The sequence below is a fragment of the Ixodes scapularis genome, unplaced genomic scaffold (assembly GCF_016920785.2).
Source record: "Ixodes scapularis isolate PalLabHiFi unplaced genomic scaffold, ASM1692078v2 PGA_scaffold12__126_contigs__length_90152505, whole genome shotgun sequence".
Taxonomy (NCBI): domain Eukaryota; kingdom Metazoa; phylum Arthropoda; class Arachnida; order Ixodida; family Ixodidae; genus Ixodes; species Ixodes scapularis.
This window is the reverse complement of record NW_024609838.1, coordinates 27,679,891-27,706,350: the sequence shown is the minus strand read 5'-3', so window position 1 is coordinate 27,706,350 and position 26,460 is coordinate 27,679,891. Positions and strand designations below refer to the sequence as shown.

The following is a 26,460-nucleotide window of genomic DNA, read 5'->3' as shown; positions in this document are numbered from 1 at the left end:
CACTCTTCTTCCTCCGAAGGAATGTTGCCGCCACCTATGAGCGACGGCAGCTACGAGTTGTCTGGTTGCCTTGGCTGGAAAGGTTGCCGCGATCAATGAGCGACGGCGGCAAGCAGACAAGTGGCAAACACAACACTCTGGACAGCTACCGCCATCTATGAGTGAAGGCGGCAACCAGAGTGGTGTGTCGACACTTGTTTGGTACCTGACACGATCCTGAAGAAACCAACCCTTAACAGCTCCGCTGTAAAAAAAAAAAAAAAAGTCAATCGGAAAAAAAAGAAAATATTGCACAGATTACAGGAGGCGTGTGTGCTCGTCATTCTCATTGTGGCGATGTACCGCGGGCTGGACAACGCAGTGGTGGTGCACGACAAACCTACGTTGTGAAGGACGTGGGGCGCACTTCGGAGCCGTCGTTAGTAGTGCCGGCCAATCGATCTTCAAGCGCAGAACGTGTCGAGTGGAAGGTATAGAAGTGCGAAACGATCGCACGACAGACAGTGCACGCAACTTCGTCACATGCTTCGCATGCCTGAGGGTCGGAGAAGAAAAACCGCGGTCGGGTCTATCCACGGGACTTGCAGCCACGAGTTTGCGTGCTCGTGTTTAATTTTCGAGCAGTTTAGTTGTTTTTTTTTTGGCTTAATTATGCGTGATATACGTGACTCTGCAGAAAAATATTGCTTGGGTAGTCTCCTCATACCGTATTCAATCGCCTGGCTAAATATTTAAAAAAAAAAACATTTTTGGGGTGTTGCAGTGTCTCTTGAAGCATTCACTGACTATGGTCTTTCTTGTTTGGCACCTGGAGATCACATTTCACCCGCGTCGTTTGTGCAGGAGCTGCGATTGGTGCACCGGGATGCCGCCTCGACAGAGAGAACCGGTGCAGACAAGTCCAGCTCCAGTCTTTCAACACTGCACTCCTTGGTGGAAGAGTTTGTCAGCACGTGCAGTTTCCACCTCTGGGCAGGCCTGCTGTGCTGATGCATTGTTCGAGGTCTCCAAACTGAACACCCGTCAAAGCTCTTGACCGAGTCAAAAACGACGTGTCTGTGGCTGTTTGTATTTCTGTGACACCCAGTGACCTGTGCGTTTGTGCGATGGAACTGCAACGATCATCAGGGGAGTGGTGGGAAGAAATCACTCATAGTGAATGCGACTGGTTAATTTACATTTTGATTTGCGCTACACATTTGTCACCCTCCGACATCCCGTGCCATTGCTTGTAAGCAAGCAAAAAGTCGGGGATGTGTTGCATGGGGTCATTTTTACGAGTTTCTTTAAGGGATATGTTTTACATGGATTCTGAAGAAACAAGTTGCCGGATTTAAGTGGCAGTGCAATAGTGTTGTATATAGAAAGGATCATGTTAAAAGTGTACAGGATTTGTTGTGTGTGTGCATCTTTTCCAGCGAGTTTTGAAGTGTATTATAAATAAAAACGTTGCAAGGAACCCTAGATGCCTCCTGTTTAATTCACGAACTAAATAAAAAAAAAAAAAAGATTGCATAGAAGTTTAATTATTTCGTCATCAGAAGAGAAAAAAAAAAAAAAAAAGTAACATTGATGAATCCAGTGGATGAATCGAGGTAATTATTGCGCCCGTGGCAACAACAAATGGCGAGAGGTAAAATCCGTGCTCTTTTATATGCTTCCGTTCTTGCGCTAATTATTTTTTATTTTTAGAAAGCTGAACACCATGTCCCTCATATTATTATTTTTTTTTTTTTTTTTATTATGAGGGTTTTATCGTGACAAAAGCTCCAATTACAGTTTCGTTTTGTCCGAGCCGACACCTAGGTGGCGACAGAGCTGGGCTGGCTGGGCTGCGATCATCTGATATAAGCATATAAGTTCTGCGGCTGTGAACTGCAGCTTGCGTAGACGAGATCGGGCTTGGTGCTTACGTGTTGTTAAGTGTTTTTGTTTTGCTTTTCCATGGATTGTTGAAGTGCCCGAGACGTATGAAAGATGTTCGTCAAGTGTACTAGGAACGCGTTCGCGCTGCTGGCGATTTCGGTCGCACTATGCTGCTCTGAGCCAGTCTCCCCAACGCCATCCGCTGAGGCGGACTCCTGCGAAGGTGCCTGCAACCGGACGTATCCGGAACACACGTACCCCGACGTAAGTACAGACGGCGCCGAAAGTTACGAGTACGTCCACACGCGACGACGAACCTCCGATATCAAACGTTGGGGCTGTTTCCGTTGTGTTTCAGTTGTCCTTGCTCGCACCTCAACGCTCGCGCTCACGCTCTTTATTTCCGATTTTCAAACGAGGTCATATGTGAACCTTTTCGTTTTGTTTTATGGTTTAAAACCGCGATGCCTTTTCGTGCCCACTAATTATCGACACGCACCGGTGACTACGCAGCTAGAACTAAACAGAAGAAATCTGAAAAAAGCACTGTCGTAACAAAGAGTGGTACGGAATCCACTGCACTTCTGCGACTTCTCGAAAACGGATTTAGTCACTACGGAGCGACGCAGCAAGCTGCAGAAACAGTCGGGTCTTTAAAAGAATTAAAAAAAGAAAAGATCGCTGGAAACATCTGTGTTCGCTTTCCGCTTTCTGTTGCAGGCGAAGCACCTCAACGCTTGCAAAAAAGGATGCAGTCTCTTCACAGAGTGCGGCTACAACGCCGTAGAAAACGACTGGAATGCCACACTCAAGGCCTGCCTTAATGGTAATCCCTTTGCTCAAGCTCTTTTTTTTTATTATTTATTTATTTTTATTTAGAAATACCGATGTTCGCGAGGATGTCGCTATAAAATGGGATCGCCTTGCCCGTACTGGCTGACACAGCTGGTGCATTTGTTTTTGTTCTTGTTTTGCAAACATAAGGTCACGTGAGCTTTGTTTTCACGAATAGTCGGTGCTTCCGCGCCTCAAAAAATGCGCGTAACATTTTTTTTTTTTTTGTAGTTCAGGGTTTAATGTGTATAAGGAATTTAACATTTTGTTAGAATTTTGGTAAGGGTAGAGGACAGTGAAGATCGTTTATGATGTGAACCTGCAGCTGCCATACATGTTCGACTGCGACTCATCGGTTAAACAGATGTTGCAGCCAATGGGCGCGTTCAGTAGCGCCTCCCTTGCCTCCGGACGGAGTGCCTCGAGTCGGAGTCATCGGAGCGCCTACTGAACGGCAAAAAAACCCGCGGCTCCAAACCTGCTTCTACGCAACTTCCGCTTCCTCCCCTGTGCCAGACGGTCTCCGAAAAAACTGGAAGCAGACGATGGCGAGCACGATCGCTTTTATTTGACGCCGGTATTGAAGAAGTCTTTACAAGGTCGTTAAAGAAAAAGCGGGTGATTGTACACATCAGCGCTGCTGTTCGAAGCGATGCAACGCGATCGAGCCCTTCGCTTGGCGGTGCAAAGTCAGCTACTGTTATAAAACCCGACAAAAATCGTCGTCAGTACACGCAAAATACCGAGCTCAGCGAATCTACCCCGCCGGTTGCGATACTTTTATACGGTCATAGGTTTGTTCTGCCCTTCGTAACGAACTTCCTATAAAATGTATTTGTATACAGACGGGAAGTTCGGCCGCGCTCGGCGATCAAGGTTTTGTCGGCCGAAGCGAGCCTCAGCCAACGTGCACCCCGATTTAGCTACGCAAACAAAACATTAATCGGTATCATGCTCTGCGTGAGTGTCCAACCGGCTTCCAAAGTCGCGTTGATACCCTGTTTTGCTCTGTTGAGCGCGGACAGGACTATCGTCAATATTACCGAGTTTCCGTGCAACGGCGATCAAGAGACGGCGCGTCAAATGAACGTTTGCGTTGTTTATTAGCATATTCAAACCAAACAAAATACGGTCCAATGCATTTTCCGAAAGAGCCTTACCTCAAAAAGATATTCGAACGCGTTATTCGTCTTACCTTGAGCACTTTTCATTAACAAAAGCGAGCAAACCGCGCACCCGCTACAGAACCGAAGCAGCTTATCCCGCCATATTGTTTGTTTCTTACTCTTTTAGCGCCGGAAATCGTCACCAGTCAGGAAATGACGTCATTTTAGCTCCTTTGACTCTACGTGCACCGTCTCCGGACTCGGTGCTTCGGAGCTTGACTCCGAAGCCCCGGAGTTACGTGCACCGGAAGTGACTTTTGGCCGTCCAGTGGAAGGAGTCAGTGACTCCTTGACTCCGGGGCCGCTACTGAACGCGCCCAATGGCAATGAACAAATACCGTTTCTGGGCATTGTTCTCGGGTTTGCTTGATAAGGCCGCGGGTCTTCCTTTTTTGGTTGTCGTTGGTTAAACCTTCGTACATGGAATTCTTTTTCTCCTGCAAGATAAGCCGGCACGAACATCAATAACAAAAAGTTTTGCTTTTATTTTAGAAGCCGGCAAAAGCTTTTTTTTACAATTTGGAGAGCCGTGAAGCTGCTAAATATTTTTCAGAAAAGCAAAATAAATTGAAACTTTGCTTTGTTAAAATGAAAAAAAAAAAAAAAAATAGAAGCCTGTTCTGGGCAATCTACGCCGCCACTTCGCAGACAATGCACACAGTGCTGCATAAATTGCCCAGAACAGGTTTGTTTTTGTTTTTTTGAACGGCGCAAATGCGTTCCTTGATTTTTTTTTTTTTTTACTGTAATATTACAGTGCAGTACACTGAGAACTCGGTTTTTATGGGCCGTCTAAAGTGTCTTAAAAGGATTAGTTCACATGCTCTGGTAGAAAGCAAATAGTAATAAAATAATTATTACATGACAATACATGGCTTGTGCATGACTTCATCTTGCCATACCAGTGGTCAGTCCTACTTGTTCTAGCTGAGAACAACAAATTCCGTAATACGAATTATGTGCTGTAGAAGGTATGCATGCAGCAGCAGGTTTCTTCACAATGGCTGTTGACGTGACATCAGTGCAAGCTATGTACAGAAAAGGAGTCCCCAAAAATATTTTTTTTTTTTTACAACCCAAAAATAAACTATGCGTCTCCAGACACTTGGTCTCCAAGCAAATGTAGTGCCAGAGGTCTGGACCAGATGCCAAAGTTCTGGAGCTTTCCGTCACTTGGTTCAAAAGTCTATTTTTGGAAATTTTCAATGGTGAAACGGCGGCCGACGAGCTGAATGGCGTCTGCTACTGGAAACAGGCTCTGTTTTCGCATTGGAACTTACAAAATATCACTTGTTAATTTTTTTTTTTTTTTGGGGGGGGGGGGGTTGTGTTGTTTATTAGTATTGTTGTAAAAACTTAGCTAGAAACATACTAAGGCTATCCAGCTCAGATGTGCGAGAGCCAATCTGTCTGGTAGCTGAAGTGCAAACTACAGAAATTGGGTTTGGGAACTGTAAAAGCGTAGAAATCTGGGCAAGTCGGTGGTGAAACGTGCGATAGGAGTCGCACATATTTTATACGATAGCAGCATTGCTGCACATAGCATTGAGACTGCCTCCACATGTTGAATTGGTGGATGGATAAGTTAGTGCCACGTTGAGCCTGAGTCATCATAATGTTTCATTGCCTCGCAGCAAATTGCGTGATAAACTTCCGAGAAAAAAATAAGAGCTATCATGTTTTGTGCGAAGCATACAAAGGGCAGTTGCCGATGGCTTGGCTACGAACAGATGTTCGGATGTAAATTTTACTCTGTGGTTAACATTTGGTTTTGCAGCTGTATGCGCTGCAGCACTGGTTCCGTCTGGTATCACGGTCCCAGCTGTGGCGAACTAGGATTGAAGCTTGCTTTCCATGCATTTAAATTTGTGATCTCGTAGCCTTGCCAAGACAAAAGCGGTCCTGGATTGTCGAAGGTTCGCGAAACATGTATCCGACATTGGATCCCATGACTTTGGCTTATTTCTTTATTTTGGCTTCGACTCAATATTGTCAAAGGCAAACCTTTGTGCTTAGTCGCTGCTGAAGTGGTTGCTCGTTCGAAAGCTACAGCTTAAGACTATCGTCTGCCTTTTCATTTGTCGTCTTTTGCCGCTGTGGCAGGTCGTAGGGTCACCTCCGTTGTGTTGCACAACATTCGCTTATGGGTGATTCCACGAGAGATTGAACCTGCATGTCCACTCAACTTTTTTATTTTTTCTGTTTCTTTTTTTTGTTAATGTGATGCACACACAAATGAATCACACAGAACAACTTTATATGTCAAAAAAGCGTTTTCACTACGAGAAAAAAAAAATGTTTTAAGATAGTACGATGACCCCGCTCCCACCGCGGACTGCAGTAGTTGCTAACTTTGCGGTCCTGTGAAAGGCAGGCGAAACCTAGTACGCCAAAAATGTTTCCCGTTTCATATGATGCACTAAAGTTTAAGTGAACTGCATGCAGTTTTCATGTGCTCTATAAACTAAAAAAAAAAAAAAAAATTCCAAACTTTAGATTAGGTGAAACAAATACACCAACTTTGAGGCCTTCTACCTTAATACGTATGCCATTAACGATAACCCTTATGTCCCAGCGACACGTGGAGGCCTCCATTTTGTTGCGCAAAGCTATGTGGCCTTTGTCGGCGACAGATGCGCTTTTGAAATAATGCTCATTGTGTTTTAGATCTGGCTTACTTCGTTGCAAGCTGTTTTAGCAAGTCTGGAATCAAAAGGTCCTCCTGCCGTGCCTCGTGCCGGTGACAGTTGGCAACATTGATCCTAGACAACAATGACATATCAACCCTGTCGCCCAGTGGTCCCGGTGCTGGGGTAACGCTGACAAGGTTTTACCAGAGGAATATTGGTGACTCCCTGGACGGGGCGAAGGGCTGATGTTTTCATTTTTTTGCCCCGATACCCTCAAGGTCATCCTGGTGATATTCTACAACGCCTGGTGATAGTTACAAAAATTAAAATGGTAAGCAAAGTGGCTTAGGAGGGTGAAGGGAGGAGCCATACTTTTCGGTTTTAGTTTCTAGGCTAGGTGGCGCAAGCAACCGCCCGTTGTAAAGGGTACCGCCGTTTGCATCTATCCATCGATACTGGCCACCAGCAAACCGAAAGTCGACCCTAAGGTCACCAACATGGATACCGCACAAAAACCATGGCAAGCCATTAGCAACTTCAGACTTGCCGTAAAATACCGCAAAGCGCCCACCATTAGCATTTCCCGAATTTGGGAATTCTGCAAATTATGCGTTAAGCACCCACTCCCTCCAAAATAACTCCATTGTGGCAGCCGCAAGACCGCCAGTTGCTTTGATGGGGATATCATGTGAAAATAAATGTGCTTTCTTTGATTCCGTTCACCCTGCCTTCAAAGCTCTTTATTGGCCGCCATTTTGGTTTTTACTGACTTGACCGGATAAGCGCCCATGTCTAGATTCGTCCAGTTGCCAGTGAAAGTGGGGTGGGCACTTGCTCGGTATTTTATTGTAATCCAAGGCACACAAAGGACAAGGTGGATACAGCTTATCATAACAAGATGGGGGAACTTTCTGGACAAATGGAGAGTAACCAAATCGATAATGTGCTTGGGGACACTGACAGCCCTCCCAAAAATATTTTTTTTTTTATTTTTTTGTTATGCAATTTATTATGGTGCTGGGCTACCCAATCAATATTTTTCTGGAGTCACATATATTTTTAATAAAGTAAGAAAATGCAACTGCTCAAAACTGAAACATGAGCACAGATAAAGGGGCACTAAAGAGGATTCTGCGATCGTCTCTTCTTTATCATAACTGATTCTACGGCCCTAAGCATCTCACAAATTCGAAAATTGCAATGGTGCAACGCCGATTTTTTTGTTTAAAAACACAGTGAAAGGTTGGGACACACCCCTTTCTGAGCAGAATTTTCCACTCGGGAAATGCAGGCCATACCCCAGCAGCGGTGTCGGCACCTTGACAATAAGTGCTCGACAGCCAATCACAAGCCGCCTCTCCGAAAGATGCGGCTTGCGATTGGCCAACGAGTGCCCGTAGTCGCCAAGCTGACACCGCTGCTGGGGTATGCCCCGCCCTTCCTGAGCTGAAATTTCTACTCAGAAAGGGTTGTGTCTCAACCTTTCATCACATTTTTAATAAGGAAATCGGCATCATGTGATTGTAATTTTTTAATTTCTAGGATGCCTAGAGCCCGTAGAATCGGATATGACCAAGAACAGACGATCGCAGAATCTTTTTTAGTGCCCCCCTTAATAGCTGCGACATGTGGACTGGGGGAAGAGGGAGAAAGTTGCCGGAAGTCACATGGCAACACCCGACTGCATTTTTTTTTTTTTTTTTCTTGTGTGAAGCAGGCGAAAAACATGCAACTGTCAGGCACTTTGTGCTTGATGTCTTTGCATTGGTAGCAGCAATTTGGGTCAGTGTTTAGCACTTCAAAAACAAAAAAAGTGATGGAGATAATGAGTGCAAACCAGCATTTATTTTCTCCGAAATGTCACACGAACGTCGACGGAAAAACATAAAATTGCAACAACTCTTCCATCGAAGCTAGCCGCTTGGCGGGTTCGCCGGAGTCGTACCAAGCGACTCCGGTGAATCTGTTGGGATATTTGATGGAAGCGATGCACTGGACATACCACAGCGACGTTTTTCCGACAGATGGCCAGTGTGCTATCATCATAGCTAGCCTTTCAAATTAACCCAAGAGACTGACACCGAAGACAGCCTATGTATGATGCCTAAATTATGCAATTCACGCATTTGAAATTATAGCTCAGTTTACTGAGCTTATACAAACAATCCGGGATTCAGTGCCATTTCACCGCGTACCACAACTATCGTTTACAAGCTGAGACAGCCCAGTTTTTGAAAATTTCTGGCCGGCCAAATAGTTTAGATATGTTCCACTGGGTTTGCTGTTCCCGTACGTTCAACAACGCTCGTTTCAATCGGGAATGGCTGCCGGCGCGTACGACTAGCAGATGATTCTATATAGCACGCACATTAGGTTATCCTTAATTCTAAATAACCCTACATTTGGCGCGTCGTCGAGCTTTCAGCTTTTGTTTGTGTGCCACCACAACCGGCTAGTTAGGCCTAAAGGGTGAACGAGCCTCGGGTGTAGCACGTTCTTGAAGCCGTCCACGTCCACGCACACACTCGTCCAGTGGAGCACACAAACGTTAATTATACACACAAACTTGAGAACAGCACACGGCAAGAATGGCAGGTTCAGGTCGCAGAAGTGAGCGTTTTGCACGCTCCGACCAGCCCTAACGTCCGGGTTCCCGCATGGTTTTCTCGTGCAAGTGCTTCTGGGGTAACCACCGTCGTCAATGTGCGCTTGTCGACAACGCGAATGGAGAATGTTCCATTCCGTTGTGAACATCGCATTGCTCCCGATGACGGAGTACATACCCTGTTCGCAGCCAGCATTGGCCAACGCGATCGGGTGTGCTTGTCGAAGTTATGAAGTATAAACAACCCTTTAGTCCGCTTCGTCAAGCCTGCAATTCCAGTGATATGATGCCATGTTCAGAATTATGCAGTACACATACTTCCAATACTCTCTGCAACTTCTTTTTTTTTTTTTTTTTTACAGCAGAGTTGGTAAGGGTTAGTTTCCCCAGGGTCGTGTATGCCAGCAAATAAATGTCGACACGACACTCCAGACAGCTACCGCCATCTATGAGCGACGGCGGCAACCAGACATTTGGCTTGCCGGTTGTCTGGTTGCTGCCATTGCTCATAGGTGGTGGCAACCTTTCCAGCCTTTCCACTCTGGCTTGCCGACTTGCGGCCGGCCATTACTTCATTCCCACCATAGTACAGCTTCGCTGGTCTTCCTTCTTCACCGGAGTGGAAAGGCTGAAAGTCTCTTTTATTATTCTTCAATCGACATATTTGCGGCTTTTTAGAAGCCACAAAAAATGGGTTTTATATTCTTTTCTAATTTTAATATTGACTGTGTGCCTTCGATGACTCACGACTTTGATCATATTTGGTACGCGAGTCTGAACGGCACACGATCGTGAGGAAAAGAGCGAGCGCAACTCAAACCAGCCAGTTCTCGATCGGCGGTTTTCAGGAGGAAAAACATTTGAACCGCAAATTGTGTTTTGTGTAGCTGGGTTCTCGTATGTCATGTACAAGTAAAAACCTTGGCGAGCATAAATACCCTGTCAGTGTCCCGGTAAGGACTAATATGACCTAGTGTCCTAGTGTGTCCTGGATTTCGTGTCCCTGGTTCTTCCTGTGCCCCTGGCTTGAAGTTGCCATTGGCTTGCATTCCACATTGGTGACCTTTGCACTTAACTGCAGTATGTTTGTAATTATTTTTCCACTCTCTGTTATACCTGTAATTGCATTCCAGGTCTCTGTTCAGTATGGTTTCAGACCTTGGTTGGTAACATACTGTCATTGGAAAACAAGAAGACAAGCTAATGCATCAATTCTTTCTTGCTTTTGTGGCCATGACATTGTTAGAAGAGCCTCAGCCTTGGAACTGTTTCGCTAGCCACGGAAATGTCAACTTGCATGTGGCACATGAAACGTTGCATTGTTGCAGTTCGAACAATTGGATCAGATGTTTCCGGCACCAAAGAGCATCCTCTACATACGCAGTAGCCAGTCCTGCTTCAGCGAGAAATTGGATAATATTAGTACCCATACGAAAGTTATGAAGTTACCTGCACAAAGTTACAAAGTTATCTGTACAATGTTGCCAAAAATGTAACAGAGCTACCAAGTTACCCCTAAGTAAGTTACAGTTACCTATATGCAGACTTGTATGGTACTCATTACAAGTAATCAAATTATTCGTAATCAATTATTTTTTTAAGTAATAAAATGTCTGGAGTTGTAACCATTACTACTTTTTCAAACCCCATCCAATTTCCTGGCTTACGACGACTCTTAAACTTGGTCGCAACATTCCAAGCTAAAAATGGCTGCGGCATGTTCACATTATCAGCTTCTAAATGCTGGGAACCATAACGAATAAAACCATTGTTTTCGATCACTCTACGAATGGAAGTCGGGCTCTTTGTCCGGACAGTTCATGGAGTAGTTTGTCGGGTTACGAGTTGGGACTGTCAGGTTTTGAGTTCTCTAGAAAAGCCTTTCAGTGGGAAGTTTGGTGGTTAATGTAGAAACTTCGTCTTTATTAACTGTTCAATCCGAATCGTGCTCAAAGCAATCTACACTCGTCTGCCCCCAAGATAAGTAAATCCAGATAGTGTAAACGCTAAGGTGCGACAGAACATGTAAGCTCTTTGTCACATGCAAATTAAGTGTTTGGCATTCCACAAGACTGCACTTCTTTTGGCAGAAGTGGCGCCAGAAAGAGGGAGATGGTACTAACTTGAAGGCGAAAAACAAGCCACAATGAGTGCAAAATCAATGTCTCCGGAGCTGAATCTAAGTCGCCGTAGCGCAGTAGAGCTCACAGGATCTAGCATCCTCACTTCAAAAAATATTTGCGCTCGCTCCATGCCACGCCACCGTATAAAAAAGCCTCTATCCGGGAATCTGGAAAGGGTAGATAGAGACGATGAGCAGCCGGTGACTTTTACAATAGGCCCGTTATCAAACCTGGAAGAAACTCATCAATGAGCTTTATGTGATATATTGGAATGGATCTCGTACTCGCATTTATTTATATGTTTAGTTTTATCCAGATAGTTTTTGTTTTGTTTTTGAGATGGGAGCAATTTTATTTTAACAGAGTTCCTCGTTGTTTTAAGTGATAATGGCACGAAGCTTCTAAAGTACACTAAAACCTCGTTATAACAAAATGGGATATAACAAATTAATGGATATAACAAAGCAATCATAATTCCCCTTGCTTGCTAATAGTGGGAAGAAATGGACATTGGCTATAACAAACTAATGGTTATAACGGAATAATTACGACCGCTCCTTCAACTTTGTTATAACGAGGTTTTACTGTAATTGAAAAAGTAATGATTATTTTTTTAAGTAATGTCCAATTACTTTTTCTTCTAAGTAATCAAGTAATCTAATTGTTTTGTTATGGCCACTCATGGCAGGTGATTGATTGCGTGGTAACTGGTTTTGAAGTTGGCAAGAATGAGGTTGACTACCACGAGATCGCAAATAGTTTCCTCCTGAAATGCCAAAAGGTGCCTTTTGTAGGCACTGAGGTTTTGAAATGCTTCATAAAATTGAGCCTTTTTTTAAATTTAATTTTATTGTTTGTTCGCAGAGTGTTCGACAGCCTACCCAGACAGTAACATCCACTATGCCTGCAACGGCGGGTGCCAGACGCAGTTCGACAAGGCCTGCAAGGAGAAGGACCAGAAGGTATGCGTGCAAATGCACTACTTGGCATAAGAGCAGCACTCGCCGATGTAGCCATAAGCCTTCAGCAAGCGCCGCTCATATACGGGCCAAGAATGAAGACGCGATACACACTGCTTAGAGACGCGTTGCAGGTATCGTACTTGTTCTAATTTGGAGAGCTTCGACCTTTAAAATCGAGAGTTTGAAATAAGCGATCCTTTGGGCTGCGGAGCGGCGACAGCAGCGCATATGTCAGTGAAGGCCTAAAAAGCTCGCAGCCCTCTTGGAGACACCGAGATAGTCCGAAAAAATAAAATACTTTAGTGAAAAGATGTTGCAGAGGCCTTTCAGCGGCGTGAGCGATGCAGCTGAAGTGAGAGGACTGTAGACATGCGACGCAGAGGCGTGGCCTTGACGAAGACCCCACGACCCGGCTGAACCGAGAGGCAAAATAGACTCGGCAGCTGCCCTTTTTTAAACTTCCTTTCGATGCCGAATGTTGAGGTGGCTACAATAAGAAAGTATTTTATGTTTTAAAAGCCTTATAGATAGGTAACGTACGGGAAAGAACGAAATGTTTATTGTAGCTCTCAAAATTTGTTGCACCAAGACTTCGAAGTTCATTTCATGGGCTGAATCGCTGCTCAAATGTGGCTTTGCATGAAGTTGGGTGTTCCTGTGTCGGGCCTGCCAATGTGACAGGGTAGTCGTTCGCTTGCCTGTCCTATGTCATCAGACTTTTCTTCACCGACGTTGCTCCTCGCCTTAGCCTGTCTCTCTCCCTCCCTCTTTCTTTCCAGGAGTCGGATGGATCTGGTCTCAGCCTCATCATGTTTGTCCAGCGGATCTACGAGACGGTGGTGTACCACTTCTGCCGCATTCTGCGGCGCACATTCCTTGCGGTCTACCTGCAGAAGGACACCGGGAACCTGGTTGTGGTGCGGGGCGAGATGAGACCCGTGGCTATTCTCGACCCTCATGCTGGTGCGTAGCAGAAAATGCAAAAAAAAGATTTGCTCCTTGCTCCGCAGACCGTTCAAATGATCGCCTTCTTGCGTCCGTCTTTGTTTACTGGGCTCCGAAGCGTGCGTGCGCAATTACTTTCTTTGTCGAATGTGGGACACCGCACGTGCGTCCACAGCCGAGTGATTTGTCATTTTTTGCCCGGATGAGGAGCGCTGGAAAGGTATTAGTTCTCACCGGCTGTGTGCAGTGGTGCTGTCACTGGTGCACAAATTCAAAATGTCTTGGCTGTGTGCAAGTACTAGCGCTAGGCACATGCTTCTTAAAGTCGTGCAAGCGTGCGCAGCTGTGCTCAACTACTGTCGGAACAGAGTATATCCACACCCCTGCTGTCGTTCGAAGGTGTGTCCGATTGTTTGGAGCGGTTAGAATTCAAATTACTTAGTCAGGCTTCCTCAGCAAATATACCATAGACCAGCGGCTGTGAGCTTGAAGCAATCATGAAAAAGGCAAAGATTTTTGTTTTTAGAGGCTATAAACGACTCTGTTAATGTATCACAAATGCAAAGGCGCTGTTTTTCTTTTTTTTTTTTTTTACATGGAAGTGGGAAAAAGTTTGAAATGTGTTTTTGCACTTGGAACAACACACCAAACACATATTAAAATACATTCATTTTTTTTGTCACTGCCAAAAGTATAACAGAGAGTTAGTCAATAGCAATGGTAATCACTGCTCATGCAGCAATTATTGTTGCATACGATGCTTGAAACGATCCACCTACAAAGGGAGTTCCACGATTGCCTTGATTTAGCAACATCATTAAAGGGGTGCAAAATCAAAATATATGGAAACCTTTTAGAAATGGGTGAAATATGACTTGTGATATCCGTAAACGACAATCGCACATTCGCATTTTGAGCGGATGGCTATATCCTTTGTTTCAAGCATCCGATTCTAGCAAGCACTTCGAAATCTGCCATCAAGGCGTACAGTGCGTCGTGGGAACTCTGTCACAGTGGTGACGTCGGGCTCCTCGGCACAGCAAAAGGCTAGCATGATCATGAGCGCTGCCACGCGGTGGCTTTTGCGTGTTACAATCTCGCGTTTTGGAGTGGCGGAGGACTGCGCTGCTGCACGACGGCCATTGTTATGTATTCATTTCGGCCTTTGTAGTTCGAGGTGCGTTTTACCGTGATCTACAAACTAGAGAGGACGAGGATTTCAACAATTAAGGGGACTCGGAAGATGTCAGTGAGGATGAGTAGTCACTCTCGCACATGGTGACGGACAGGCGATTCAGGCTAGAACCGTATGAACCAGCCGACAAAATCTGAAGGGGGTCAGGGTGGCCAAGAAGTGCCTCGCATTTAATAATGACTAGCCAGCCTGGAGGTATGCGCTATTAGGTGTTTTATTAACAGCATGCTCACTTACCAGTTTGCTTCGCTTTTCGTGCGGTTTGCTGAGCTCTTCTGGCTTTTCTTTTCTTGGAAAAATACAGTCTGCTCAACCCCTGGTAGCAGCCGAACATTCTCAGTAGGAAGACCCAGGCTCCTGAGGAGAGTGGGTCGCCTTTCATAATCCTCATCGCGAAAATCCTTACCATACAAGCAATCGGTCTTCACCGGCGCCCGAGAGACGACTGACACGCGAAACAGATTCACACGCTTCGAAATTTCTCATTGTTCGAAAACCATGGGCAGGCGTATGGCAGTTCAACACGCTGTTGACGCGGCCCTCTGCCGCGCAATAGCGTGACGTCCTGCACGGAAACGTGATGAATTAACACGGAAACGACTCGTTGGTACCAAAACAATCGTGCGCCCCGCTTAGCAGCACAAATGCGTCATTGCGTTCATGGCTAGAGTATCTATATGAGTAAGTTGTGTTGCCAAGGGTGGCACCACTGCAGGAGGAGCAAGACGTCACGATCCCCCAACAAAGCTTTGGCCCCCCAAATTACGAGATGCGAGTGGAAAATTGTTTTATTTGTTTTAAAATTACTTTTCTCGTGTTTACAAATGAGAGTCTAATGTTGCTCAGGGGCTGATGCGAGGTGGTATTTAACTAAGCGATAAAATGAGCCCTATAATTTTGTTTCTGTACCCCTTTAAATTGCACCGTTGTTGGTTGCAGGAGCAACTATCAATCTCCACCTAAAGCGCGTGCAACCTTTCCAGGTGCGCCGTCGTTGCGCTGCCAAAGCGAAATTCGCCAGCTCTTGCTCTTCGTCCGTTGCCTTTTTGCGCCGTTTTACGTTAGGCTCTCGTGCGTTAGGCTCTCGTGCCAACTAACCCAACTTTCCGTCTTTTGAACCGCGTCTCCACGCCCTTCCCAGGTGACTCTGAAGAGGAGCAGTCGGATCCGGAAACGTCTACGGCTGCGGTCCGCACACCAGAGCCAACGCCGGTGCTGAGTGCCAGCGGCAAGGACCAGGTAGCTGCCATCAGCCCGGAGGAGCCGACCACGATGTCGTCGAGCTGGCTGGACTGCATCTCGCGCCAGTCGGGCATCCCGCAGTGGCTGCTCATGCTGGTCCTCTTCCTAGTGGTGGTCACCATGGTCTGGCTCTGCTGCGCCACCATGGTCCGCGCGCCCACGCCCCAGCAGCAGCCCCCACCCTACTCGGCACAGGTGGGTCTCTTTGTTCGGCGGAATGTGCTTGCATTGGCGACACGGCAAAAAGAAATTCAGATAGTAAAAAAAGTTACACAGGTTCGATGGTGCTGACAAAGGCTGGGGAGTATGTAACGTGTCTAGCACCCACCACGCTCCGTGTCTGGTTTGTGCTAGTTTTTGCATCGTGCACCGCTGATGTTGGTTTGGTGCGAGACCAGGCGAACGAGTGTGCTGCACTGGCGCTGGCTCGTACAGCTTTTGTGCGACAAGTTTGAGGCGAGTGATTACGCAGTACGACGTCGCACCGCTCTCGTCGGCACGATTTGCTGGGAGCGCTATGCTTCCAGAGTGGCTGCGCTAGGCGGCTCGGTGGCTATTACAGTATCCGACCAGCGCCCCACCAACCCGGCTTCGAGCCCTGCTGGGGCTGAAACTTCGTACCTTTTGTGAGCGAGCTACTAGCGCCACCTACCACGGCCCGCTCTTTTAACCCTTACCGTCAAGCCTGGCCGAACAAGTGTTCCGGCCTGCTCTCTGTTTTTGGCGCGACCAAGCCATGTGGCGCGTCAGCGCCTCGTACCTTTTCTATTGCCAGTTAATAAACCTTTATTCGATTGTTTGGCCCCGCCCTCGCCTCAACGCCTCGCCTGGCCAACGCCCGGCCGTAGTCCTCACAATTGGCGCAGTCGACGTCGCTACCTGCCCGCCTGGAACCTCAAGCCTGCCTCCGCCATTACCGCATCGAAACCGCCATGCCGCTCATCTCATGGGAGCAAGCGACGCCAGAGGACTTGGAGACGTTTACAAGTATGTTTTTACGCTCCGAGGCCGAACGCCGAGGCTTGGACGCCTCTGGAACCAAGTCCGAGTTAATTGATCGAATCATCCTGGACATCCGCGTCCGCGAAAGTCCGAAGGAACCCGGAGTTGTTCTATCTGCCGACGACATTGGCACCTTACAAGTTGCGCAGCAAGCTACATCTCTTCCGTCACAAGTCCCCAGCGATCTTGTTGCAACCTTGGCAACCTGCCTTGAGCAGAACACTAGAATTTTGGCTCGAATGCAGGAGTCCTTCGCCCTGAGACCGACCCAATTGACAACGCTACCCGACTTGTCGCAAACCCTCCCAGTGTTTGACGACTCAAAACAGCTGTCCTCACGTCGCTGGATTGAGGAATTGGAGCGAGCCCAAAAGCTCGCATCCTGGAACGACGACGCCCTGCGCGCTATCGCCCAAGGTAAACTGCGCGGAACCCCCAAAAACTGGCACCTCGCATGCGGCGACGCTTTCCCTACGTGGCCGTCATGGCGTGCAGCATTTCTGAGACAGTTCAACGACGACCTAACGCTCATCGAATGGCAAGTGAAGCTGAGCGAGTGTCTACAGTCAAAGAACCAGACTCTGCATGCGTATACATTCGCCAAACTGCAAATCCTTGCTCGAAGTCCCGTCCAACTGACAGACAAGCAACGGATTGAATACCTTCTACAAGGACTTCGTGACGATCACCTCGTCTCCGCCATCGCCGCCCAGAGACCCGCAACGGTCGACGAGTTTATTGCAATCGCTACCGACCTGGACAACGCTGCATTGCACATCAAGCGAGCTCGACCAGACAGGATATCTGGATTCCAGACAGACCAAAGCCCCCGCGCACCTTCGACACCGTCAACCTCGGAGAAGAGTGCACCGCTGCAACCCCGTCCCAACTATACATCAAGACAGCAGCGCTCCAGATCCCTCTCTGCAGAAGAGCAGAATGCTCGATACGATGCCATATCACAGAAGTATGGTGTCGCAGCCTTTCGTCCTGGGCAGAATTTGGAAGAAGCCGTGTGTTTCCACTGTCGCCAAAAGGGACATCTCGCGTCCAAATGCCCATCCAAGTCATCTGCTGCGACAACCACTTTGCCCAAAGCGCCAGCACTTCATAGCCGCCCTGCTGAGACGCTTGATGGTTCGCAAGTGCAATGTGCTCTTGTGACTGCCACCATCGCAGGTATTGGCCAAGTTGATGCGTTCCCTGATAGTGGATCCAAGGTGACACTAGTGTCCCGTGAGCTCGTCAGCTCGGTGCCCCTTCTACCTTGGACTCGAGCACCCCTTGTTGTAGTTGGAGGAACGTCAGTTATCCCAGCTGGTGCCATCTGTCTGAAAATTTCCGTTGGCCCAGTCACTGGAGTTGTCGAAGCCGCAGCCCTTGACCACAACGCCCTCCCAGTGATCTTGGGTGAAGACTGGTTTTTCTCCAGCCAAGCACAGTTAATCTTCCAGCCACCCAGCCCCACCGAAATTTACCATGCCCCAACTGGAACCAGCATTCAGTGCCATGAACGGTTGCTTCCTCGGATGGCAAATGCTGTAATGCTGCAAGCTTCAGCTTTCCGTCACTGTGTCCATGGACACCACAGCCCAGCGGGGCTACAGCAGCTTCCTTTACCAGGCCCAGACCAGCCTTTGTGGGCCGCGTTGACAGCCGAGCCACAGCCTAAGCACACAGTGCCCCCAACAGTGGACGTCTGCATTGACCCAGCCCTGCCTGCAGCGCAAGTAGGGAGCCATCTGTTAGACCCACAGAAGACTAAGCTCTCAACCTTGTTGTCCAAACATGCAGATGTGTTCGCCCACGGGGAAGACGATGTTGGCTTGTACGAGGGCGTGGAACATGCGATAGATCTGCTTCCAGATGCAGCTCCCTATAGCCGGTCTCCGTACCGCTATGCTGCTGAAGACCGTCGTTTCCTCGAAGAACAGACAAAAGCGCTCCTTCGCCAGGGCATCATCCTCCCAGCAACGGGCCCATGGGCCTTCCCGGTGGTGGTTGTCACCAGAGGTACAAAGAAACGTCTCTGTGTCAACTATGTGCCCCTCAACAAGATGACTATCAGTGTCATCCAACCTCTCCCCCACGCTGACGATATCATGGACGATATCGCAGGCTCTTCGTACTTCGCTTGTCTTGACCTGAAGTTTGCATACTGGCAGGTTCGTGTCCGCTCGGAAGATCGTGAGAAGACGGCCTTTGTGACTCATCATGGAACATTCATGTGGACCCGTATGCCTTTCGGACTTAAGAATGCGCCATCGACGTTTCAACGTGCCATGCACTCCATCTTGTCCGATTTGAAGCCACATTGCTCACAGTGTGGCGTGCGAGTCTACCTGGACGACGTCCTGATCTTTGCTCCCACTTTTGACGAGTTCCTGAAACTCCTTGACGACGTCCTTCGCCTTCTTCGCACCAGTGGATTCAAAGTGTCGCTGGAAAAGTGCAGGTTTGCCCTGCAAGCCATCAAGTTTCTTGGTTTTATCCTAAGCAAGAATGGAAAGCACCCAGACCCAGCCAAAGTTGATGCGATTCTGCGCATCCCCCGCCCTACGAACAGCAAAGCTGTTTTGTCCTGGCTCCAGACGGCCAACTTCTACCGTCGCTTTGTCAAGGATTTCTCAAAAATTGCAGCACCACTCCAAAGTATCATTCGATCTCAAGAGTTCACATGGACTGACGCTTGTGATGACGCCTTTGAGAAGATCCGCAAGGCACTGACAGAAGCACCTCTTCTTGGTCACTTCGATCCAGACGCCCCAACCACTGTGACAACAGATGCATCGGGAACAGCAGTTGGTGCTGTGCTTTCCCAGAAACAGCAAGGCAAGGAAACTGTCATTGAGTACGCAAGTCGAGCACTCACTGCCGACGAAAAGAAGTTGCACAGCAACGTTTGGGAGTGTATCGGCGTGCACTGGGCAGTCACCATCAAGTTTCACCACTATTTACTTGGGAAGAAATTCTCTCTACTTACTGACAACTGGACTGTTGCATGCCTCACCACAAACATTCGACCCTCTCGCCGTTTCACCACCATGTTGATGGATCTCACCGAGTTTGAATTTACAGTAAAGCATCACCCTGGTCGGCAAAACGTGGTTGCTGACATGCTCTCCCGGCTGTCCGCAGCAGTTCTCAATCAGCCACAGACATTGGCATCGATGCAAGCAGAAGACCCACAGTGCCAAGCTCTGCGTCGTAGCCTTTCGTCTTCAGAGCAGCGGCACACACACCTTGTGGTCATTGATGATGTCCTCTACTATACCGACGAGGCCACAGGAGTACGAACCATCGTTGTTCCTGCCAAGATGCGTCAGGCAGTACTAGAACTGGTTCACGACGGCGCGGGCCACATGGACATCGCTCGAACACTGGCCAAAGCACGAGAACGGTACTGGTGGCCAGACCTCTCTGCCGCAGTAGCCCGTTATGTGACAGCCTGCCAGATCTGCCAGAGCAGCAATCGCCCTGTGTCTAAAGGAGTGGGCAAAATGGGACTGATGCCCATTTCGGATGTTCCATTCGCGATGATCGCTATCGACCACGTCTCGATGCCAGCAACGCCCACCAAGAAGTACTTACTAAACGTGATTGACTTTGGAACCCGTTTTATTGTTCCAGCAGCTGTGTCTTCGACCTCAACCAAGGACGTTCTGACGCACTTGCAGTCCGTGTTCCTCAAGTTTGGATGTCCCGATGACTGCCTCTGCGACCATGGTTCAGCCTTTGAATCCCACCAGTTCACACAGTTCATGAATTTACATGGTGTGAGGATTCACTACTCGGTTGCATACCGAGCAGCCAGTAACAGCCTCGTTGAAAGAAGTAATGGGACTTTAGTTGCAGTGCTTCGTAAGCTGTGCACAAAGGACCCGTCATCCTGGGACAAGAAGCTCGAAGAAGCTGCGTTTGCTGTCAACTGCACCTATAGTGCAAGCACTCGTTTTTCCCCGTTTGAACTACTTTTTGGGTATGTTCCAAAGCTCCCTCGCCAATGTCATCGTCCCGTTGAAGCCAAAACTCTTCAAGATCGCCTCCTAATGCTGTCGGAGCACCGCAGTACCGCTGCCAGCAACACCGAAGAGGCTCAAGAAAAACGCAAGGCAGCGTACGACCAAGCCCACAGACATCATTCCTTCCGCGTCGGTCAGTTTGTATGGGTTCGACGCCAGGAGCCCATTACTGACGGCACAACGAAGCTAGCCCCTAAGTTCAAAGGAGTCTACCAGATCATTGACCAGAAGACCCCGGTGACATTCGTGGTGTCCCATATCACAGGACAAGGGCCCCACAATCGGATCCGTGAACGGTTGGTCCATGTCTCCCAACTGAAGCCGTACATCCCACCATATGTCGAACCCTACCTCATGAACGACCAGACCGCCTCCGCCCCTGAAGCTGCCAGTTCTCCAGATGCCCTTCGGAGCATCTTGCCTGCCTGTCCAACAGCCAGTGCTGACCCCGAGCTTCCATCCCCTGGACTTGGCCCTTCTAGACCCCAACGAGCAAGACGACCACCCGACTACCTGGCGGACTATTACTTACCAGAGTGAAGATTTTTGTGCTGTGCAGACCAAAGGGACTTGGTCTTGTTAAAGAGGGGCCGGATGTGAGCGAGCTACTAGCGCCACCTACCACGGCCCGCTCTTTTAACCCTTACCGTCAAGCCTGGCCGAACAAGTGTTCCGGCCTGCTCTCTGTTTTTGGCGCGACCAAGCCATGTGGCGCGTCAGCGCCTCGTACCTTTTCTTAATTATTGCCAGTTAATAAACCTTTATTCGATTGTTTGGCCCCGCCCTCGCCTCAACGCCTCGCCTGGCCAACGCCCGGCCGTAGTCCTCACACTTTACATAGGACCTTTTGTAGTGCGACGCTCCCGGCGTGTCGCTTGTTTGCAACGGTAGTCTATGTCGATCGTTCGTGACACTTGTTCACGACGCTCATTCTTGACGACCGTTCTTAACGCTTGTTCGTAACAATTCTCTCATAGAAAACAACTCGTAAAACATGTCTTCCGCTAACCCTTTGACAGTCGAGATTTGTTTTCCCTAGATATTTTTCCCAGTGGTCAGGTTTTGTTTGCAAAGGAATAGATACTATAAAAAAAGTCACTGAACAGGTTCTTTTTCCTTGGTTGTCTACTGGGAGCATGTACGGTGCTTGCGAGCTGTATAGGCTTAGAAGCATTAAATTAAAATATTGGAGGGCAAAAAGTTGTCTCCTCCCTTCCATTCCGTTTCATTTTGGCACTTCCGGTTCCAGAACATTCCAGCAGCTTTAGACTCCTAGTCTCCTACTCTACAAAGCTTCTTCGTCGGATGATGAGCTCTTGTCTTCCGAATTGAATTCCTAAAAGCGTTGTGAAATCCGAATCGGAAGAGCCAGAGCGGCCAGTATGCCAAGTGAGCATCACATGCGAGGATTATTCAATTAGAAAGCTGCAAATAGCTCGGCAAAGCGAAACACTCTTCAAATATAATGTTTATAGTTCGCCAAAGGCGGAACAGATGGCCACACCTCTTGCGGTGCAGGCAGTTTCATGTTTAGGCGAGCCACCTTTAGGTATGTAATTTCCAACAAACATGTACGGCAACGACCGGCAAAGGGTTAAAGGCAAGTGTGTTGTGTGTTTGTCTAGACAGAAGGAAGTTGGTAAACGTCCGGCATGTCCACTGTAGATGAAAAATTTAGCCAGTGCAGTACCACTGTTTGGCCTGGGGTCTTTAAGGCGCATCATGCAGTAGCGATGCACGACCACGCGCCTGTACGACGCCCATCCTGATCGAAACTGGCAGACTCCCCGCGACTGCCGACTTTGTTTTTTGTTTTCTTTAAAAACTATGGTACTCCGAAGTGCGAACAATTTTCGGTGGAGTCTTCGTTGCCGTCGTAGTCGAGTGTTTTGCACATAAAAGTTATTTTTGAGGTGTGTTTAACCCCTTAACTGCCACTTTTTTTTTTCTTAAAGCAGTGATGTGATTGCTGCGCCAATTGTGCCAAATTGCGCCAAGGGGCTAAGCCTGCTACATCCTGCTACATTTTGCCAAAATATGGGTAATCTGCGCCAAGCCTGCACCAAAGGACCAATTTCGGTCGCCTTTCAAAACCGAAACTAAAGTGAGAACCGTAATTGAGCATGCGTGAACTAGGTGGCGCAAGGGGCCGCCCGACACAAAGCACCCTGCATCAATCGTCCATCCGGTCCCCCCTCCCCTTGCATGGTTTTTCCCGCCGTCTCGCGTTTTACGCCCTCCTCGTATATGTCGTCTCGGGAATCTCGTCGTCTTGCGTCTTTTTTTAAAAGTTTTCAACGATAGACGCGGGCGTGTGCGGACGCTCTGATGCTAGTGTGCCGGGTGGCAGCCATTCCGTCATGCTCTGAAACAAAACCACGTTTTTGCGCGGAGAGAGCTACTTTGTAAGCTGAAACGCTCTCCCCACGTCGCTACAGATATGGCGCTTTCTAAACTTGTTCATCGACATTCCTGTCCTTGTTTAAATCATACTCTACTACAAAAATTCCTCTTTAACTCAAAGACTGCTGTGTTGAAGTATTGATTACCTGGGTTTATCTCGGTAGGTTTTCTTTCGAGAGGGATCCCGGTACGTGAAAAATTTGCCGCAAAAGAAAGTTGGTAAGGAGAAGTGAGCTAAAGCAAAGAAGGCAATGTCTGCACGCTGGACCCGCACATCGCGCTTGTTTGTTTCGAGTTAAGTCGTTGCACAAAGTGCTCCAAGATATGTTTGACCTTGGCTCGCGATGTCATGCATCGATGTGCTCAGTTTTTTTCTTTTTTTGTGTGTTTAGCTTCTGCCTCGCCTGCCGGCCTGGCAAGCTCACGCCGCTAAACTGTGTTTTTTTTGTTGTTTTTTTTGTCGTATGCTGGACAGTTACATTTTGCATACTATTTTGGGAACCAGTTGGCGACAGAGCGGAGTGGCATTGTTTCGGTTTCGATTGAAGAGCCGTTGTCTCCGCTTGCGCGACGAAGCACGTGCCACTGCAAGCCTGCTGAAATTGCCCTCACGTGCATGTGAACATGACTGCACGACAGAGGCACCAGTTGGGACGCTTGCAATTCAGTTTTTTACCTTTGCTTACTTTTGACGAGAATCTGGCACGTCGGGAACCAGTAAAACGGTGGCAAGCATTCTTTTCAGAATTGCTCGGCAACGCCTACAACACTGTAGGCTTGTGGGATGTCTCAGCAGTAAAAACACAAACAGCAAGTTTCGTCACAACACAGCACAAAGTGCCCTTCGTTTGTCCAGCACTTAAAACAAATATATTTATTTTTCTAAAAATGTCTGTTTCAAAAGCCACTTTTGCTGCTTCAAAACACTGTTTTGGCTGCTCCAGAAGGTGCTCCAAAATGGCTTAAGCCAATCACATCACTGTTAAAGTAACCAAAAAGTGCCATATCTTTTTTTTTTTATTTAGAAGTTTTATTTCTCTAGTATTACAGATAAAATTTAAAATGATTATTACGCGGAAATCAGCGGCGGGGAAAAAAAAATTTGCTAACTAAAACAAGTGCTGCCATCTATGATCAGCGCCGCAAACTACTCGGACGAACCTAGCTCGTCCAGGAACTGATAGCTACCGAAAAAAACGCTGGACAAGCTGAGCTCCTCCATGGCATTTTTATCCAGAAAGCGGCCGACGAGCTCGGCTCGTCCAAGGCACTTAAAGGGTTAATGTCTTGAGGCTGTTCAAAAACATGCCTTTCTGTTTTTGTGCTTTTTTTAATTTTTAATATTATTCTTCAGAAAATGGGAGTTAACGGAGACCTCGACTACCTCCTGATGTACGACCCGTCGGAGCAGATCAAGATCCAGCCGCCGCAGGATCAAGAGGCCCCGCCCCTCCCGGTCAAGATACCGCTGAACCAGATATGAACATGACTGGCCGTTCGTCTCGAAACGCGCCCCCTGTTCTGACCATTTGCAATACCCCGATTTTTTCCAGACCCGCTCTTTTGGCCCCTGCTACCCCCACACCGGCAAACAGGACAGCCAATGACGCTCTCCATTTTTTTTTCGCTTCTCATGTTTAGTATTGCAGCACTCGAAAACCGTTGGTGCAGTGGAATTTCCCGGGAGCAGTCCAGAGTGTTCACTCGTACCTGCCGACAGATAAATTAGTCCGGTGCAAGCAGGTTGCTTGGCAGTGCGGTTAGCTTGGTGCAGTATGGGCACTTGTTGCTGATGGGACGCGCGATTATCATCAACTTTTTGGATCGACATTTGTCACAGGGCAGATTGGATGAAAAGAGCTTAGAAATAATTACACAAATTACTTTTTTTTTTATTTGACTGTTTTGGTAGATGTGGACTACTCCCCAGACATTCAAAAGTGCCATAGAAGTTATTTGGACGTTACTCTACGCATAATGTTTTTAGTTTTTCTAAATATACTAAATAATGTTTAAAAATCTTTTTTTTAATGCTCTGACTAAAACTTGGAACATGTGTGGCCTGTAGCATGCTAGTTCTAGATTGTTTCCTCTCAATGACAGAGCAGTTTTGCCATCTTAAGGACTCGTTAAAACTTGCATTTTAATGATCTCATGTGACATTCCACAGGATGAACTTAGCGAACGGTAGCTCAAATTGCCTTGGTGTTCTTTTACTGCGGATGACTCGGCACATACATTTGCCTGCATTCGTACACACATGGCTTATTGGAATATATGTCATATCAAAATCAACTTCATTCAGAGTAAAGCTAGCTTACTATAGATGAATGCACGGCATATGGTAGTGGTGCCTTTTAGCAGATTAGGTATGCATTACGTCGGGCTGCAATGTGGACAGTCACTTCATTGCCTGTTTGCACCTGTAAGCACATGCCAAGATTAGGGAAGTTAGCGCTGCTGCCGTGAATGGTTTTTGCAAGCAGCTGATCCTGCACTTCTAGTGCATTCACCGCGAACGAAGTACATAAACACATTTTGAAGGCCGGCCCATTGAATCCACGTCATTGGCAACACAGCCTTACATCGCTGCGGCATGGATGTAATCGAAGCATCCGTTTGTGTAATGCACAATGACTAACTCAAATGTAGCACTTCAGGACTTTTCTTTTTTTTTTTATATCTTGTTTTGCTTTTATTTTTGATTTTTTTGTCTCTTTTTGTGGACATACGTGCTTGTGCAGTAACTTCAAAATATGAAGAAAGAAAAGTCTAAAAAAGTGTGCCCAGTTTAGGTTTGGGGATTTTAAGTGGTTGTGCTTGCTTTCAAAGCACCTTTTGCTGTGTGTGCTGTTTTGTGAAGTGGGTGTTTTGGTTTAGGGTATTGCCCTTCTTTTCTTTTTATTAGCTTTGTGTCGGTGGAAGTTTCCTTCGCTCCATAAGCAGAAAGTACTGCGCCACTCTTGCCATCTAGTCGAGAGATGTTTAATGGCAGAGAAAGGCACTCTGCTTCGATGCCCAACAATGCATAGGTCCCCGTCTCGTGACACTGTAACCAGGCTTACTTCCGTGCGCATCTTCAGAAAGCATTGTTCCCAACGAGATCTTCTCCGGACGTCAGCAGAGAACTCTGCTGACTTGGTGCAGGATTTGCCATTTCTTGCAATCGCCCAGCAAACCACTTTGCAGCGAGTTTAGCAATAGGGAATGTATAGTGGTGTTTAATTTCAGTTTCTTAGTAGGTTTGCCTAGGCAAAGTTTTTCTCTTATTTAATCCAGCAATACAGTAGTCAGCATTGAACCTAAATAAAGGTGTAATGACATTAGCACTTTCAATACACTTTGTACAGATGCTGTGCTTTCTGCTTTCTTTTTTTTTTTTAAAGGATATTTTTATGTGCACCGAAGTTATGTAGGTGTGCTGTGCTGTTGAATTGGTGAATAAAAATTGGATTTGAAATGGCA

At 47.3% G+C, this 26,460-nt stretch overlaps 2 protein-coding genes across 2 annotated transcripts in view; both read left to right on the top strand.

Annotated features, from left to right (window-relative positions):
* The window catches only part of LOC8036995 (KICSTOR complex protein SZT2), a 169,139-nt gene extending 167,682 nt beyond the window's left edge, over positions 1-1,457 (top strand). The window contains exon 70 of the mRNA XM_042289347.1: positions 844-1,457. Within this exon, the coding sequence (XP_042145281.1) occupies positions 844-990 (147 nt within the window). The 3' untranslated portion in view covers positions 991-1,457. The remainder of the gene's footprint in view (positions 1-843) is intronic.
* A 320-nt stretch (positions 1,458-1,777) lies between these two features.
* Positions 1,778-26,460, top strand: LOC8026915 (transmembrane protein 59). Its single transcript, XM_002406636.5, has 6 exons — positions 1,778-2,130; positions 2,587-2,692; positions 12,089-12,186; positions 12,966-13,149; positions 15,468-15,763; positions 24,350-26,460. Exons 1-6 carry the CDS (start codon positions 1,978-1,980, stop codon positions 24,476-24,478), a joined length of 966 nt encoding a protein of 321 aa, XP_002406680.4. The 5' UTR covers positions 1,778-1,977; the 3' UTR covers positions 24,479-26,460.